The sequence below is a fragment of the Miniopterus natalensis genome, chromosome 1 (assembly GCF_054644295.1).
Source record: "Miniopterus natalensis isolate mMinNat1 chromosome 1, mMinNat1.hap1, whole genome shotgun sequence".
Classification (NCBI taxonomy): Eukaryota; Metazoa; Chordata; class Mammalia; order Chiroptera; family Miniopteridae; genus Miniopterus; species Miniopterus natalensis.
The window spans coordinates 31,330,860-31,349,480 of NC_142081.1; the positions used below are offsets into that span (position 1 = coordinate 31,330,860).

Below are 18,621 nucleotides of genomic sequence, written 5' to 3' on the forward strand. Positions count from 1 at the left end.
ATCCATTAGAATTCCAAAAGATTTCAAGCAAAAAAACCACCAAAGGAATCCTGTTTACTATATGCATTTGGAATGCACTTGTATGTGGGCACTTAAGATGAACATCATCTGCAATCTGGGCGGCCTGACATTGACTTTACCTTCCACTTTAGGTTTAACTTCTGCCACGCGCTCTGCAAACTTCTTTTTGAAGTACAGCGACTGCAATCTTTGCTGATAATGATTAATTCTGTAAGAGCAAGCACAGGCGAATGAACATTCACTCAACATGTCTTTGTTCACTCAATGGAAATGGAGGCGAAGGAACCTCAGAGCCCTCTCCCTAACCCACCACACGCGCTTGCGCGCTCTCTCTCTCTCTCTCTCTCTCTCTCTCTCTCTCTCTCTCTCTCTCTTTCCTCTCCTGGAGAGGAGCACAGGGCAAGAGGCATCTTTGCCTGGAGGGCCCACTTTCCTCTGACTTACAAGGGTGTTTGGGCAAGTGCACCAGGGTCCTCATCTCCAATCAGACTAGGCAATGGCTGGTTGTAACTGACTAAAGCCCCCTTCCCTTCTCAGAGTCCCAGCAGCTCCAGTGCACAGAAAAGGAAGAAAAAGGAATGTAAATGAAAAGACTCTCCATCTGCTGCAAACAAAGGGCTGTTTCCTACAGCTTCTCTGGCTGGCTCCTTACCTTTCCATAAAGTTTGCCTTTGGCAAAACTGTAAGGAAAACTGTTTCCAGCATTTACCCCTCATATCACCCTCTCCTCACTCACATCCCCAAACCTCACTCTTTCTTCCACAGTCAGCTCCCTTTCTGCTCCCTCGGGGCTGGCAAGCTCTGCCTTCCAAGATAGCCACCAGCTACTCAGGATTACAAGGTCAGAACTGGCCTCTGGTCACCACCCAGGCTAGCAGCTCTGCGCTGCTGAGGGGTGCGGGTGGGCATTTTGGCCCAGACCTTCAGGAATCACTGCCTAATCTGCTTGCTGGTGGACATTTCAGTCCAGAAGGACCAGAGGTCAGCCCCTCCTGCAAAACTATACTATACAATCAGAGAAACCTGGGTTTTGCGGCTGAGAGTCTCCTTTAATCAGGTGACCTTGAACAGGTGCCTTAACTCTTCCGTTAAATGGAAGAGAACAGCTCTGGACCTCACAGCCTTCCTGGCAGGGACTAAGTGAGATGATGCATGCAAAGGTCTGGACAGTGACTAAATGGCAGCTACTGCAGGTGGCCATCCGGTTGGTCTACACACAGGGTGCTGGGCACACCTGTCAAAATTTCAAAACCAACCTTTGCCCTCCAGCAGTAGGCAAGTTGAGGCAGAACAACAGCAAAAATAAGCCTGGATAGGGCAGAAATGTGGACTAAGAGGCATGTCCACCTTGGGTACATGTGTTGGCCTTTGGCACTCGGGAAGGGCTCTGCCCGGGGACTGACTGAGAGTTTCAGCATCACTGGTCCTACTCTAATGCAGAACCAATTCGCTAGGCCTGGGCTGGCACACACACTCAGCTCACACGCCACTCAATTAAGAAGGAGGGCTGCCGCAGGGAAAGGCTGCAGAGAGCCTGCCAGAATGCGTGATCGATTAGCGATGTCTGCACGTGTCATGATTCGATGCCTGGACCCCGGCTGTTCAGCTATGTGGGCTCCAGTTGACATTACAGAGTATGTCTATTGTTTTCTGCTTTACAATAACCTTGAGATGCAAAAGTAGTAGGAGAGTGAGATACAGTCCCCCCAAATCAAAGAGGTGAGGAGAATGACACTGACTGGAACAAGAAAGTTAGGACTTGAATAGGTTGAAGATCATTAGTCAAAAAGGCCCAGAAATAGAGTTAACTGTGAAGAAACCTTGACCTTGTCTCACCCAGGAACAAGAACTCAATTAAGCAAAACAAATCCCACATAATTCCAACCTGAAGAGATTCTGCAATTCAAGAAGTCTTCAAGCCCTACCCAGGGCAGGTCGTGGTCAGTTTGTTGGCCGGGCACCCAGGGGTTGCAGGTTCAATTCCAGGCCGGGGTCAGGGCACGTGTGGGAGGCAACCAATGGATGTGTCTCTCACATCAATGTTTCTCTCTCTCTCTCTCCCTCCCTCCCACTCTCTCTAAAAATCAATGGGAAAAATATCCTCAGGTGAGGAGTAACAAAAACAAAACAAAATAACAAAAAGCCTTCAAGTTAAAGCAAACAATTCAACATGAGTCAAAAGTTTTACTTCCTTAGAGAGGTAAAGGGCATCTTTACTTTTTAAACATTTTAAACTCACCGGCTCATCTCAAAAAGGAACCTGTCAGCCTTGGCCATTCGATCCAGTTCATGTTTATGCTCCTCCAGAAGGTCAATGTCACTCTTTTCAGGAACAAATTTCAAGAGCTAAAAAGTACACACAAATATTAAAAGTGAAATCTGTAACTTAAATTTCTTCAGTAATTTTTCACCCTTTCGGTTACTTTGTCCCAAGATGAAATTTTAACTTTTGTTTAATTTATAAGCTCTGCTCACAAAGTGATTGTTAAGATACAATAGAAATGATTAAATCTTTCCTTTTTTACTTGAATGTAGTTAAATTGGTGTAAGATGCATTCCCGGCACCGTTCTGTTCTATGCTGCCTCTCAAGTCAGAAGGCGGCAGTTCTTTACCAGGCCCTAGGTTACAGACCATCAGAGGGGCCTTGGAGAGTCAACCCTTATTAGAATACAAATGAGATCCAGAGAGATTAGAAACCTCCCCAGGATTACAATGCAAGTGTGTGTCATCATAAGAAACAGAGCCAGGGTCTCCCCACTCCCAGCGATATGCTTGTTCCTATTACATCATGCTGGAATGAGTGATTCTATGTGCACTTTCCATTCAGTTTGCTTATCTGGCTTATCTAATTCCATCTCATTTTTTTTGCTCCATGTAGAGTTGGATGAGAGGAACGCAGTGGGATTTGAAGTTTTTAATCCTACATTTTATTTTGGAGGAAGAAATGAGCATGGAATGTGGAAGAAATAGCAACAACAGTTAAAGTAAAAAAAGGACTTCTGCGTGTCTGATTTCCTTTAAAGGAACAAATATGTGTATGTGTATGCACAGGCCTGGGTGCTATTTTCTAGATCAAATGCCCGTGGACATTAAGAAAAAAATTATCCTGACCCTGTGGGCCCCATGGTCCTCCCCAGAGCTTGATGCTGACATTGGGTGCTCCACTGAGCAGGTTTTCAAATGTTTGTTGGACTTAACTACAGCACCTCAGAAGAGACAGTCAGTATGGGTGCGACCAGCAGAGGAAGGGAAGTGGAACTACAGGGCAGGAGGCGAACGGTGTGAGGTTGGACGTATATCCCAGGCGGAGTGCCTGTCGTGCTCGGGGTCTGGCATGGGTGACACAGAATTTACGCAGGTGGAAGAGTGGGGGAGGCAGCAGTGGTCAAGGTTGGGGAGTAGCAAAGGCCTTATAAGCAGCTCAGTCTTTATTTTGAGGGTACTGGGATAAACTTAAAATCTTAAGTAGAGGAATAAGTCTGCATTTTGAAAAGGTTATTGTGCCTGATGAATCAGAAAGAATTAGAAGGGATGGGAAGTATTAGGGGCTGTGATTAGACGGCCGATGCAGTAATAGTCCAGGTGGGAGATGACGGTGGCAGGGACTGGGTAGTGGGGAGATTCTAGAGCTATGTAGGGGGTTGAGCAGAACTGGGCTGGCTTGTTGATGGATGAATTATGGCAGATGAGCGTCAGCACGATGCAGTCCAGGCTTCGGGCTTAGGCTACGATGTACACAGAGTAGAACAGGGAACCCAGAGAGAGAAGGCTGATGAAGGGTGGGTGGGGAGGTGAGTTTAGTGCTTGAAATACTGGCAAGAGGACCAAGTAGTGATTTCTAGTGGGAGGCGGACAAATGGGTCTGAGATCCTAACCTGTTTTGAAGACAAAGCATTCGTATTGGTTTTAACGTGCACTGAAATACGCGAGGCAACCTGGAGAGCCATCAAGAGAAAAAAAGCAGGGCTCCTGAGAAGCCAGCATTCCAGGGATCCTTCAAAGGAGGCAAGGGAGGGGCGAATGTGGACTCATCAGGGAGCAAGAGGCCATCAGGGTCACACACGGAGAAATCAAGGAAGATAAGGCCTGCAAAGTGCCATGGCTTTGGCAGCAAGGAACTTGTGTGTCCTTAGTGAGAACAGCGTTAGGGAGGCCAGGAAGACAGATGCAGTGAGCTGAAGAGTGAATGGGAGGTGAGTGGGAGAGGCTTTCGAGAACTTGGGCTGTCAAAAGAGAGGACAACAGCTAGATGGAGATGTGGGGGCTTAAGAGGTGAGTGTGTGGAAAGCTGAGGCTCAAACAAGTTCTGTGTCAAGAGGGAGAGGTGAGAGATCCAAGAGGGGCAGAGTCTCTCATTCGCTGGGCCCCCGAGCCAGGGACACCGCTCTTTCCTGTGGTGTGGAGGGGCGGGGAGCTGAAGGGGATGCTGGGAGGTCATAGGCCTGGAGGCCAGACAGCTTCTGGTCATTTACGTTCCCCTGTTCAAACAGTGACAGTGACCAGGGCAAGACTCTTCCTGTTCTTCCTCCGGGCAAGGAGGTAAGGCAGCCGGCAAGGGCAATGGGGGAGGAGGAGGGAGGAAAAGGCCTGTTTTCTCCTTATTTGGGTTTTATCTACGGGCGAGGAAATCCCGTCCTAGCCTCAGGTGTTGCCCAGCTCTTGGTGCTGAGCCCACCCGCCCGTTTAGGGTAATGGGGTCACTAAGCTCTCTTTCGTCATGTAGGGAACAGTAGGAGAGCATGCTGGAGGCACAGGCCTCCTCCAAGCACAAACAACAGACTGTGCACAGGGAGTTTTAAGAGAAGAAAGCGGGAGGCAAAGAGCTGGGGTGGAGAAAGGTATACACTCCCAGGAAGAGCACGCGGCCATCTGAGTTCTGAGCCCAGCAGCTGAGGCAGGAGAGGAGGAAAGGAGTGTGGTCCAAACGCAGACCAGATCCCATCAGAGGGGAGGAAGGAGATGCTGGAAGGAGATGCTGGCCTCCGCACGCCTGGGAAGCGCTGCATGAAGGCAAAGGAACAGGAGGAACCAGAGTCGGGGGAGAGAGAGAGGAGACGAGCAGGACATGAGCCGGCGTGACCCGGAGAGACCGGGTCAGAGGTACCCTCGCCGGCCAGATTCGGCTCCAGCAGACTGGTTCTCTTACTTGCATTTATTTGAAGTACATTCTATTTGCACTGCAAGCCTTTTTGGCAAGATTTTGAAATCCTTTCCCTCAAGGAGGAATTTTGCTGGATGCAATTTCACAGTAAACAGATCTTGTGGAATTTTAAACATATGACCTTGTCGATAGGGGCTGAAGGCCTCAAGACTAAGGCAGCTTTCTGCACAGCTCCTCGCTCTGGGCGAACAACTTCTGATGCAGACAAATGCCGTGTGGGGCCACCTGCGGGCCGGGGCCGGCGGCGGCCGTTCTGACCCGTCTACAGCGAGGGAGGGAGAAGTGTGTGGAGGAGCTGCAAAATGCTCTAAAAAATGAATGTGAGGTTTTAAACTATTCATATACAGAGCATGCTAACAGACTCGGAAACACAGTCATTAATTGTTTTGATAACTAAATCAAACCTTAAAAGGACAGCCTGAAAAGTCTTCCCATTACTAAGTGTGAGGGTTTTCACTGGGACAATTGCAGCTGCAGTGGCTTCAGGGAGGCGGGTCCACTTGGTGTGGTGGTGCCACACACATCACTCCTCCCTGCTTTGAGTTGCAGGCCTTTTAGGACATCAGGGAGAACCCCTGAAAATGTACATGTAGACAGGCACCCCATCTGGAGCAGCCTCGCCACCCAGGGTCACTGTTAGCAGTGCAAAGTATTCTCTGGCTCTGGGGAGCTGAGCACGCCTACAGGGGAGCCCTCAAGTTCAGCCTGGGTCATGATTGCTGTGTCCACAGTCAACCTTAAGTAGATGTGGCTCTAACAAACACGGACCTCTTGACCCAAATCACTCAGAACATGATTCTGTCCCCAGGACCAGGAGGCAAGCAGACAGGACAGTCTTGGGACTATCTACAAAGCACAGAACAGTTTAGGCCAGACCTAGAGACAGGTGATAATCTCTAGATTACCTGCTAACTAACAGCACTGTCATTTGGAGGAAAACTGAACAAAGCTGCGGAACAACATGTGACAAAGCCAAAGTGGCTACACAAAGCGAGTCACAGACATAGTGCACAAAGAGGCTAGGTCACCACACTTGGCTGGCCCGACAAGGATAATACAAATGATCTCCAAATACCACGAACAAGGATGTGTGCTGACTGCGGGTAAACCCATCCCATACTTGCCAGCCTGGCAACTGAATGCACTGCCATGTACAATGCAAGCAGCGTGCCACACGACAGAGACAGGACTTAGCCCCAAGAAACTGAAACCCCGCAGTATGATGTATGTGAGTATTAGACGTAGATGACAGTGCTGGGGACTTTTGTGGTTGTGGGAACGGCGAGCGAAGACACAAACTATATTAAGGATTTAGCAATGTGATCTCAGTGCTGGTGAGATTCTTAATATTCCTGTGAAACAGACTTTCTTTCCACTAAAGCTCTGGCATTGTGGATTCCAGGCATTTGACAAACTTGTCACTTTGCTTCTCACCCATCATTTTGAGGAACACTGAGAGGAGAAAGTCATATTGTTTCCTAATGGAACCCTATGGAACCGGGGCTCAACCTCCTCAGTTCAGAGATGAAGAAATTGTCTACCAGCAACACCAGCTTTTCTCAGTTATCTCACTCCCTGCTGAAAGTCAGCTGTCACTTGTGCTCTGAGAGACATCTGGCGGCTCACCTGTTCCAACATGTCCTTGGGCAGATCTTCCTGCTCGTCCATTGTTAGAATTGCCCGTTTGATTTCATCATTGGATAATTTCAACCTGGAGAAAGAATATTTTATTTTGTTGTTAACAATACTGGCTTGAGTATTAAAATTTAATGGAAGATAATTCATTTTGCTACTCCAGCTGCTGATTTTCAAATACTGTTTTGCTCAAAAATCTCTCAGTGAGAGCTTATTTCCTGACAATATTGCGCCTAAAAATAGTATTTTGAAACTGCTCTAACATTCTTTCAGGGCTTTGTAATGCTCTGCTGACACAGCGCACAAAGCTGTTATGTTCTGTCGTTTAGTTTCCTTAAGCAAGGGATTAGCAGAAGAGGAGGGACAACACCCATACACACCATTCTCTTTAGTATATCCGTGAATTGCAGGTAAAAGAGGGAAACTAAAATCTTAAATTGATTATATATCAGGAGTGTTTAAAGCTTGCTCTCATATTGAAAGTGGATTTAAATAAGTTTAGAACCTGTTACTATTAAAAAGTTGAACAAGTCAACATACAAAATAAAATATACAAGTACTTCATAGTTGAGGAGTTTTCACATGTTATTTCAGCTAAACTTGAAAATAACTGTGACGGTCATTTTTTTTATAATAGAGGAAGAAACCGAGGCTCAGAATAATTAAGCAATTGCCCATGGTCAAACACATAGAAAGTGGCAATACCTCACACAAACCCAACATTCTTGATGCTAATACCAAATTCTTTTTATAAATCTTGCTTACCTAATTAATATCTCACAGGGAAGGATTTAAGCAAAAACACAAATCTGTTTTCTATCCACCATAAATTTATATGATTTACTAATTTAAGTAAGGATTCATGTTTTGATTATGTCAGGACACCAACGTGTTGGCTCTAAGGAGTTGTGAAATGAAAACATACTTGTAAAATGTGTCTTTATTAGACACAACCAATAGTCATAAGCAGGGCAAAAATGTCCTAATCGGATTATTAGCTGTAACAATAGAGTCATTCTTTTGTTTTATTTGTGAGCATTCAATCCAGGCTTACTTTAAAAGTCTCACTTTCTTACGAGCTACCACTAATGTGGCATATTAACTTCATTTGATCAGTTCTTCTATGATCTTCAGGAAGAATAGCATTTAGAACTAGAGAGAAAGGCACAGACACAAATACAGAGCAAGAGGTACAGCCCTCGCTTGTAACATCTGAAGAGGGAGATCTGACATCAGACAGCCTGGGCCCCAGGCTCCGGCTCTGACACTTCTTGGCCAGTGTGACCTTGGGAAAAGTTTTCCTTTAGCCTCAGCTTCCTCATCTATAAAATAGGGATAATAACAACTACATTTAAATAAAGGAGTGTGTGTGTGAGATAGAGAGAGCGGGAGTATAAAGTGAAATAATACAGGTAAGCCGGTTAGTGTAGCGCCTGACCGCAGGCAGGCTCAAGGCGCTCCATGTATACTCTACAAGGTGGACTTTCCTACACCAGAAAACAAAGGGCAGCAATACTTATGAAATCTTAATAGCCACGTGAAGTAATTCGATCATTAAACAGCACTTAGTAGGGTTATTTCATTTTTTTAATCCTCACCTGAGGATCTTTTTTCCACTCCTTTTCAGAGAGAGTGGAAGAGAGAGAGAGAGAAGGGTGGGGGGAGAAACATCGACAGAGACACATCTATTGCACGAGCCCCAACCGGGGCCAGGGATCAAGCCTGCAACTGAGGTACATGCCCTTGGCCAGAATTGAACCTGGGGCCCTTCAGTCCATGGGCCGACGTTCTAACCACTGAGCAAACAGGCCAGGGAAAGGGTTATTAGGAACATTTTGCAAAGTATCCTCATACCCACTATTTCGCCATAGTTTCCTCTCCGCATACCCTGCCCATGAGGCCTGGGAGTATTACAAAAGAATAGCCCTGGCCAGTGTGGCTCAGTTGGCGGGGCATTGCCCTGTACACTGGAAGGCTGCCATTTGATTCCGAGCACATACTCAGGTTTCGGGTTTGATCCCCAGCAGGGACCATGCAGGAGGCAGCCGATCCATGTTCCATTTTCACATGGATGTTTCTCTCTCTTACTCTTTCTCTTCCTCTTTCTAAAAATCAATTTAAAAAAACCTTAAAAAAAAAAAAAAAAAGAATTAGAAGACATGTTTATTTTAAAGGTGGGTATAATGTTTGGGAGAATCAAATGATAAGCTGAGACACACAGGACACAAGAGTATGCAAACACGCGGTTCCCCGTGTTCTCACAGACGAATGGCAGGGCTGGCTGAGAGCAGGGTGGACACAAAGGCCACAGACAAAGAGTGCCAGGGAGGACCTGCTCTGACACCTCCGGCTTATCCTCTAGAGTTTGATATCTTGTCAAAACCATCCATCCCGCCATTTAAACTGAATGTTGTTTCATGTGCCAATAAGTAGGACAGGGAAGAAACACAAATTTGGGAATCCTACTGTATTAATATCATTCTCTTCTATTTCATGTTTTCATATCCAAATAGAGCACCCAGGCAACACGCCCAGGTGTCCATGTTCTGAAATAAGACCCAGTCTATCACTGAGTCTGAATCATCAGAGCTCCTGGGCTGTGGACAGTACCCCTGGACCTAAGCAGACTTCTACAGACTGTTAGTCATTCTGGGGACAATCAGTGCCCCCTAAACATGATGTTCACTAGCACATCATGATGGAAAAGCCCCAAACTTAAATGGAACAATTCGGCAAGCTGGCCTGGGTGAACCGAATGACAGGATAAAACTGTATCCCAGCATCTCGGTCTCCACCGTCAGGTTCTGGGCAGCCCTTGATCCCAGGACACCAACGGGTCTTCCGTCAGTGAAGGGCAAACAGCACAGTGCGGCCCTGCAAGGCTGGGGGAGAGAACAGTAGGGAAGGTTGAAACTGCCACTAATGAAAACCAACTGGCTGTGGAAACGGGTACAGTCGTCATGAGAAAAGCTCCGCTTATGAGAATAAATCAGCCCTCTGTCCCTTCCACAGGAGTTGAAGAAACCACTTTAGGGAGCAATCCTGTTGAGTCCTTCTGTTTTGCATTTAAAGGAAAAGGAGTTGAGAATCAGTGAGAACAATACTTGAAGTATCAGATTTGCATTTCATTAGCTCCCCATATGGAGTGCAGAACTTCTTGCTTTTGAAATTGTATATATTTATGCTCCTCCCTCTCCCTCCCCCCCAGAGGCTGTCTGGACTAAACACTAGCTCTAATTCATAACAATTTTGGTTTCTCTTAATGTGGCCCACAAAGAGACTTGAGACTTTAATGGATAGTACTTAAGAAAATCTACCTGTCAACATAGCGCCTTGCACGCGGCCTATTGTAGCAGACAAAGAAACTATACCTTTGGGGAAAGAGGAGAAGGGTATGCTGCCCTCCGGGATGGCTCCATAGGTTGCCCAGTTCCTAGTATCATCTGTCATCCGCAGAATGAGCTGCTAATCTCTGTAATTTAAGGACCCTACCAGTTCTAACCTTTTAATTGCTTTTAAAGCTTGGCAGCCTGTTCTGGTGTGCTGGAGGGTGGTAACTTCTAAGACACCCACTTCAACTCTTTTTACAAGGCAGGAAGCAAACTGGCCATTTACAAACAGTATTTAAATCTACCTTGCTCTACTCAAGTATTTTAAAAATGTGCCGAGAGAATTGGAACATCCAGGCGTAATTACAGTAAGTTAGGGATGGATGGCTACATCAGCCTTAGCTGGGCTCCGGTGGATTTCAGCCAAATCCTCCTGCTTTAAAGTAGCTTTCTGTGGTTTACGACACCCCGGCTGCCGCGCTAAGTGAGCATCTGGAAAAAAGAATGGCAGGATACTTTGTAAACGTGTTTTTTAGGTGGGTTCATTTTGCAACATAAACCAGCTTCCAAGTTTCTTCCTGTCTTTTTTATTTTTCCTCCTTTTGGAAGGAGAAGTCCGTTTGGGGAATAAAGCAGAGTGATTTTAGATTGCCACATGTCGCCTGCAGACGCGCAGTAGAAAAGTGGTTGCTCACCCTGCCTAGGGCCTGAGGAATGGGTTCCCATTCCACTCCCTTCTCAGCTCTGTGGAAGGCGGGGTCCCTGGAGGCCGGGAGCTTCTGATTCAAGCTTGTATCTTCCAGGCCCTCTCTTCCTAGGAGCTGCGAATGAACCTGGCCACTCAAGCTGTGAGCACATAAAAAGGTCCTGTGCCGCCTCCCTTCTGGCCCCTGGGAGGGGAAGGGCTTCCTTTCTGATTGTCTGCTCAGCTCCAGGTGAGGCTGGGGCAGGTGCCTCTGACCACAGGGCCCACTGACTTACGCAGTGTGTCTGGGTAAAGAAGAGCTTTTCAGGATCACCAAACACTGCAGACATGCGCTCATTAACACGGAATATACCATAGACTTTTCACTGTGGTGGAGTTTGATGTAATGACTGCATTGCTGGGAATTAGATTCCTAGTCAGCGAGATATGAAACAGAGAGGGTTGCCACTCTTTCGGAATGAAATAAGCAGGAAAGATGATAAGTGTGGAAAGGTAAGGAATCTTGACATGGACTTGGATATGTTCCTATTCATTGTCCCCATGCACAAAACAGTCTCCGAGTCCTGTTCAGCGTTTCTTTGTCTCTCTCAACTCTGCCCCTCCTCAGGCCTCACCTGGACAACAGAAAGAGCCTCCTACCCATGGCTGCCTTTGCCTCCAGTCCTTGATCCATTCCAACCTGTCCTGCAAACCTTGGAGAGACCAAACTTGCAACCTTATTAAAACAAAGTGATCTCCTCCCAAACAAACTGCACCGATTTCCTATCTCATGGGCACGTGAACAGGCCACTGACTGAGCAGCTTCCACATACAGGCTCCCTGCCAGGTTGAATTCTCACAAGCCCCCTACAAGGGGACCACTTTCACCATCTCTGTTTGATAGATGAGGAGTGTATGGCTCAAGCCTGGGCAGACTCGTGCCCTCACAAAGGCACCAGGCATGGACTGCAGGCCCTCCTGCCTGGTCTCATTCAATCCAAGCAACAAGAGGCTGCTGCAAGGACAGGGCTTTCTTTATTAGCAGCTCACACCCTTCCAGTGCTCTCCTCCATGCACACTTCCTGGAAACTACCCCCAACCCCCTCCATTAATCGCCCTTCGAGGCCCACGGTCCTGTAAACCCTGCGGGTGATCCTCTTGCCTGGATGAGCTCCTGTCTCCTCCCAGTCAGACCAGCCTGAGCCCTGAATCGTTCACAAGTCGCCTTGCCCATGTCATCTTTCTTCTCCTGTTAGCCATGAGCTTCCCACGGGAGCAGAACTATCTTAAGTGTGGGGACATCCTATGGCACCCTGCAGAGCGCCAGGCAGAGATGCTCCAAAGCAGTAACTCTCTAAGAAAGAGAATCAGACGCCCTCACAGACCTCTTCCCTCCTTTAGGCCCTTGGCTCCTCAGTGGAAGTAATGCATTGCCAAGGAAAAGGGAGGGATGAGAGCAGGGAAACTGCTGACTGGTTACAAAAACTAAATAAAAAACAAGTTAAAATTAAACCTGCTTAATTTCCTTCACCTTTACCACAGCACACGTAGCACGCCAGCCCTGAGCTTTCGCGGGGAGAGTTGAAACCGCTGACCGCAGGGCGGGAAGCATGGGCTCATGCGCCCTCTGTGGGAGGGAGGGTTTGGAACCTGATCAATAAGGCTCAATCACCAAAAGGCCCACTGAGACTCAAATTACTGTTATGCACAATAACTTTCAATTATGCACAACGTAATAGCACTTACTCATTAAACTGGATTGTAACAGATAATCTAACAGATACGAGGCAAATTCTTAAAACCGTTTTCTAGAGAGAGTTTAGACACATTCGAGTTCTAAGTCACCTTAGTCTCTGACACTTTTGAGGTAACAAGGGAATTACATACCACAAATATGAAATGATTCCTTCAATTATGGGGTGGGAAATCCGCCAGCAAGAGATGTAACCTTATCTATAACTAGTGTAATTATCCTGGTTGGCACCTAGCACAGAATAATCTGTCTATAAGGAACTGGGTCACAATTTATACTCCTAAGAGCGCTTAAATACTACAGAAACTCGAGAGATAGCTCTCTTTACCAAGTTGTTTTAAAGTAAAGTATTCCTCTAGAAAATATAGGGGGAAATTCTAGAATTAAAAAAAACCTTTCTGCCCTGGCTGGGTAGCTCAGTTTGTTAGAGTGTCCTCCAGGTTGTAGGTTCGATCCCTGGTCAGGGCACACACAAGAATCAAGCAATGAATGCATAAATAAGTGAAACAACAAATCTCTCCCTCTCTTATCAATTAAAAATAAAAACAAAAACTTTCCCTAATTTTCATTTTATTTTGGTTAAGAATATTATTTGTAAAAAAAGAAAAAAGTTGGAACAAAACAGACTGTAGAATAAGAGGCCTTCAATTCTCTTCAGTGGTGTCGCCCTGAGCATGTGATCAGGGAGCACACGTGGGGATAAACACAGGGCCCGGCCATTTACACAGCGCCCCTTCTTCTAGAGGCAGAAGTGAAATGCTGGCTAACAGGCTGCCTCATGTTACCTTACTAGTTGTATTAAAATTCAGGGATCTCACTAGGCTTCAATTTCTCTTTCACTAAAAGAAACCTTTGGTCCCTGAAGTAATATATATCTGGCTAACAATCAAGCTTCCGTGCTGAAAACCAAGCAGCAGCTCTTTGTGTTAAAAGAAACTTACTCTAAGATCCTCTAAAAACTAAGGACTACTGCATTCCCTCTTCACTCTCCCTGAAAGAGAAGCCACGCACCAGCCTCAATGCATGCACAACATTCTTTCTAGAAAGCAACCAATGGGTCTTGCACTTAAAGCCTCAAAGTTCAGGACTCTTTTCATCTTCATTCACCTCATCAGCATTAGGTATCTCTGCCTAATGTGAACGTCTCTTTTAGAACAGGCTACTAGAAATGCCCAAGATGACCTGAAGCCACAATCAGATTCCAGGCTCCCAAATTTCCTTTCTTCTTTTCAAGTTCCAAGGTCGTGCTGGTTCACTAATTATGAGAAAGATTTCTGAACAGGCTGAATTAGATAAATTAGCATTTCATTGAGGTTTGAGATTTACATATTCTTTTAGTTATAAAAATGCTCAGAAAGAATATGAAATCATATAACTTTGAAGTATAAAAAGATGACTTCAGAGGGCAAAAGAAAAAAAAGGCTTCATCGCTGGTCCTGATTCTGTGACAGCATTACTCAACGGCCAAAATATCTCTGAAGCCAAGAAGTAAAAATAAAAGCAATGTCCATTTTACAGGCTATCTGGGAAAAAACAAACAAACACATTGACTTGGGAGGTTCTGCTTTGTAAGTTTAGGAGTCTGTGGAAATTAAACTCTTAGACAGTAGGCAACCAGTTCTGATGTATTCCACTACTCCCTAGTAAGGACCACAGTCACCCTCACCTTTGACAGGAGAGATTCAGTCCACAGAACAGCACCCCACAGAGTCCAGACATAAGAACAAGTGAAAACAGGTGTTTTGGAGCCACATGATAGAGAAGTTATTCAACACCAACAATACCTCGATAGAAGGATGTTGCAATTCTGAGCTCTCCGACCATCAATCACCGAAAGCTCTTTGACTTTTAGTTTGGAACTCAGTGTGTCATCAATGGCATCTGCTTCTTTCTATAAAGAGCAGGAGAGAAATCCATCACAGTCAAACAGGGACATTCTGACTTCAGACACATACTTTTCCTTTATATATTTCTCTCTCTCTCTCTCTCTCTCTCTCTCTCACACACACACACACACACACACACACACACACAGGCAAAGCTGAGGTGGTGAGGGGGGGAGTGCAGGGAGGGGCGGAACTGCAACAAAAACTAAAATCTAGTAGACAAAGGGCAGTTATAAGAAAAGCTGACCACCCACATTTGAAAAAGCATTATTTGGAAGAACAAAGTGTTTCTAAGTTGAAGATGCTAAGTGTATATCAATTATCAGTGAGTGGTGGCCTCCTTTTGTCCCCCAGATCCCTATGGACAGCAGACAGCACTGTCACAATGCATCAAGCTCAGCGGAGGCCTGCCATTGCCGGTCCAGCCATTTGTAGGGCACATTCAGCCCACAACCATTTGCATCCTGAGCACTCAAAAAGCTAAACAATAAAGACCCCCAAACGTCTTCATGTGCAACAGGAAGCTCCCAAGCCCAGATGGTGCCTTTCGTTACCCTGGAGCCTGATGGACAGCTCAAGGGGAGGAGACAGCTTAAGGCATTAGTTCAGTTACTTGAATTAACAATGAAACACTCTTGCAACTCTGCTGCTGCACAGAAAGCTGTAAGCAATGATGGCTAGTCATGACTTATCCTGGGAGATACACAAAACAATTATACATAAGATACTGTTTGAGTAAACTGGACATCAAGGTAAAAACAAACTAGCTTAATAAATAGCAAGTTTAATCTCATTAGAGGTCAGGATCCATTTAAAAAATATAAGGAACCCAAGGAGCTCTGCAATTGTGTAACAGTTTAGGAAACAAAGACAACATGGAGCTTATTGTAAGAGCACCATGCGGACAAACTTAACCATTGTCTTTTGTCGTGATGAGATTTCAGTTAAGAGTTGAAACCCAATGTGAAATTATCCAGGCACTACATTACACTATCTGAACAAAATGAGATAGCAGATACTTTTCGAGCTTACAGTGAGCCAGGAGCTGACACTAAGCAAGGTTCAGGAAGTAGCTCACTTACCTGCTTAGAGTTACTGCTCACAAAGAAGTCCTACAGCCGCGGCAGAGGCATGAGAAAGGCAAATCAGATACATGCAGCTCAGAAACCACAGCAACGAATGGGGGAAAGTTAAGGAGATCAGTAACGGGGGAGAGGTGACTTACGCCCCTAGGAGCGGCAATGAGGGTTAATGAAGATGAGAGGGCCTGGCTGAAAGTACAAATGAGGGCCTGGTGCTGGGCATTCGGGGAGAGAGAGGACGGCATGGGCTGCACCTCATTTCCACTGGTGGAAAATCAAAATGAGAAGAGAAAGGACTTAAAGCACTCCGAAAGTGTCAAGTAGGGAAAGGAACATATCCTGTTTGAAAGGACCATTGGGCACCATTGATTCAACAAGATTTTTACTTGAAGTAAAAAAAAAAAAAAAAATCAATTGAATCAACTTAAGGAAATTATTCCCATTGTTATATACTACTATATATATATATATATATATATATATATATATATATATATTTGGTGGAAGTAATCTTCTGTCTTCTTGTATCATAAGGAAGGATTATGAAAAGACAAAAGACTGGTTCAACAACACAGGTCAGTAGTATAAACCCTCAGTACCAGCCCAGAGTCCAAACAATGCCTGTAGGTGCTACAGGGAGGGAAAAGACAGAACACAACTAGGACAGTAAGGGATTTGTGTGGTGTGCAAACATTGGTGGCCCCGTCCCAACTGCCTCAGGGCTGTTTCAATCGTACAAGTTAACAGCCTCTTCCTGAAATAGTCCAGAGAAAAGACTTGGAACGAAGAAGAAAAAAGTAATTGACACGTTATGAGAAAGTCACGGCTTTCTTGGCATATTTTTGCCGTGATGAAATGAATACAGCTTCAGTGTGCAAACCACCCCCACCCTGTTTCGGGCCAACTGCTTGTACAACTGACATGTACTCAGCAAATTCCTTAAGGCCTCAGTGGTCCCGGCAGCACCGTCAAGGCCAGTTGTACACAGATGAGCTGCTCCACGTCACTCTAGCGAAAACAAAATGCCCCTCCCCGCTGCTCCCAGACAAGGGACTGCTTTTCTAGAATGGCATTGAAAAAATAATTGATAAGCATGAGAAACCTTTCTTCTCTGATGTCACAGTTTTCTTTGCCCTTGTTGTAACTGTCCATTTTTCTACTCTGAAACTCCTTCGACCTCATTCCCTGTAAAAGCAGTTTCTCCTTTCAAGGGCAGAAAAAACTACGCTGATGTGAACTCCATGAGGTCTTACCCTACTTTTCTCTCTTAAAGAGACAAATTGCCAGTTGAATTCAGATCTGGCTCTCACTGTCTGGCCTTCGAAATATAAACTTCTAAGCTCTCTGGCCACTCTCCTTAAGTTCCCACCATCAGGAAATGGAGGTTTCTGACCTCTCCTGCTGTGGGCTATGGAATCGGACAACTCTCAATAATTAGGTGTGTACCGGAGCTCAGTCTGTCTGTAACATGGGGCCGACAGCTGGATTATTCGTGTGAGGATTAAATGTGATAATGCATGGAAAGCACTTTGTACAGTTCCCAACACACAGTTAGGAGCTCAGTACTTGGGAACTATCTTAAATCATCTTTCAAGCTGACGATCAAGTCTTTTTTCTCTGAAGAACAGCTGGTCAAGAACTCCCACCTTAAACCGGCAGCAGCAATACGTATAGCAGTTGATAGCTAAGTGATACATCTTATCTTTCCAGAGGTAAGGATGAGGAATGCCATGGGAGAGGTTTGGTTAATTGTTAGCCTTACGATTCCCCTTCTTTAAGGGCCCTTTAATCATCATATTTTAAATAAAATCACAAAGTTTATTAAATGGGGCATGATAAGAATGACAATGTTTCCTGGCCTATTTCAAATATGCTAACATTCTTTTTTGAAACCTTAAATTCTTCAGTAACTGGCTTGAACCAAACATGATAGAATCATTTATCTTCGGCTCCATCTAACAGGAGGTCTGATTTTTCCAGATGATTTCTGGTGTAGAGCTTTGGGCTTGGGATATAAATAGGAAGTTGGCACTTGCATTTTCAGGAACTAGTGCTGATAGATTCCTATAGATGAGGTTCTACAATAAAGTAATGACTCAACACTTCTTGGATAATAATAACCCTTACATGAATGGTTCTTAATCTTGAGGTTGAGGTTCCTTTGTAAATCTGATAAAAACTGGGGATCCCTCTCCAGAAAAAATGTACCCACTAATATTTATATAAACCCTGCATTTGACTAACTCTTACCATGGAGTCCAGTTATAGAACCTCTACCCTATACTTTAGTCTTAAGAAAAACCATCATTTACGATTTTCTCTTCGGCGTTCATGTGCCATAGCTAAGGACCAAGATTACTGAAATATATACCCTAAATCACATAAATTTTCAATGTAAAATGAGCTATAAGGAATAATGAAAAATATAAAAAGAATAAAAAGGGAAATTCTTTGACCATTTATAAAAATCAGAAGATACCATTAAATGTTCCGAAAGGGACCCCCAGAATGATCTGTGTGCTACATATTGGCAGGAGAGGTCAGGTTGTGGAGCCTGAGAGAGCAGTTACTCTTCATTCCCTAAATCAGGGCAGAGGCTCTGAAATATTATTCTGTGTACTGATAACAGGATCTGTAAAGAAGGGGTGTCCTCAGGCAAAGAGCAGGGAGGAGGAAAGAAGACAGTGAGCTGTTAATTGATTGCTACAAAGATATGACTCCCTTATGGTAATTGTCAAGTTCATTTCCCTCTGTCCAACTGCATGGATAGCGAGAATGAATTTATAACATCTCAAGATAAAATTTCCCAAAACCAAGATGAATAGTGTTTAATTGTATCGTAAATAGTATTACTATGCAATGTGCCACTTTATATCATAAAATAAGCCTTTTGTGGCTGGCCTGTATAATATAGTTTTAATGAGAAAAAGAGGTTTTGAGATTTTAAAAATTGACTTTCAAATGAACTTTTGGAATGTGAGCATGCTATTAAATTCCATTTCGTGTGGCACTCAAGCTTACATAATCAGCTCCACACACCTTTGACATCCACCCGGAAAAAAATCCTG

The 18,621-nt window shown here is 44.9% G+C and overlaps 1 protein-coding gene across 4 annotated transcripts in view; it reads right to left on the minus strand.

Annotated features, from left to right (window-relative positions):
• Positions 1-18,621, minus strand: part of DAAM1 (dishevelled associated activator of morphogenesis 1) — a 152,833-nt gene that overhangs the window by 15,987 nt on the left and 118,225 nt on the right. For all 4 annotated transcript variants that reach the window (XM_087820135.1, XM_087820142.1, XM_087820147.1 and 1 more), the window contains exons 16-19: positions 14,370-14,476; positions 6,810-6,894; positions 2,261-2,367; positions 141-229 (exon numbers count right to left, since the gene is read on the minus strand). In XM_087820135.1, the coding sequence (XP_087676261.1) occupies positions 141-229; positions 2,261-2,367; positions 6,810-6,894; positions 14,370-14,476 (388 nt within the window). The remainder of the gene's footprint in view (positions 1-140; positions 230-2,260; positions 2,368-6,809; positions 6,895-14,369; positions 14,477-18,621) is intronic.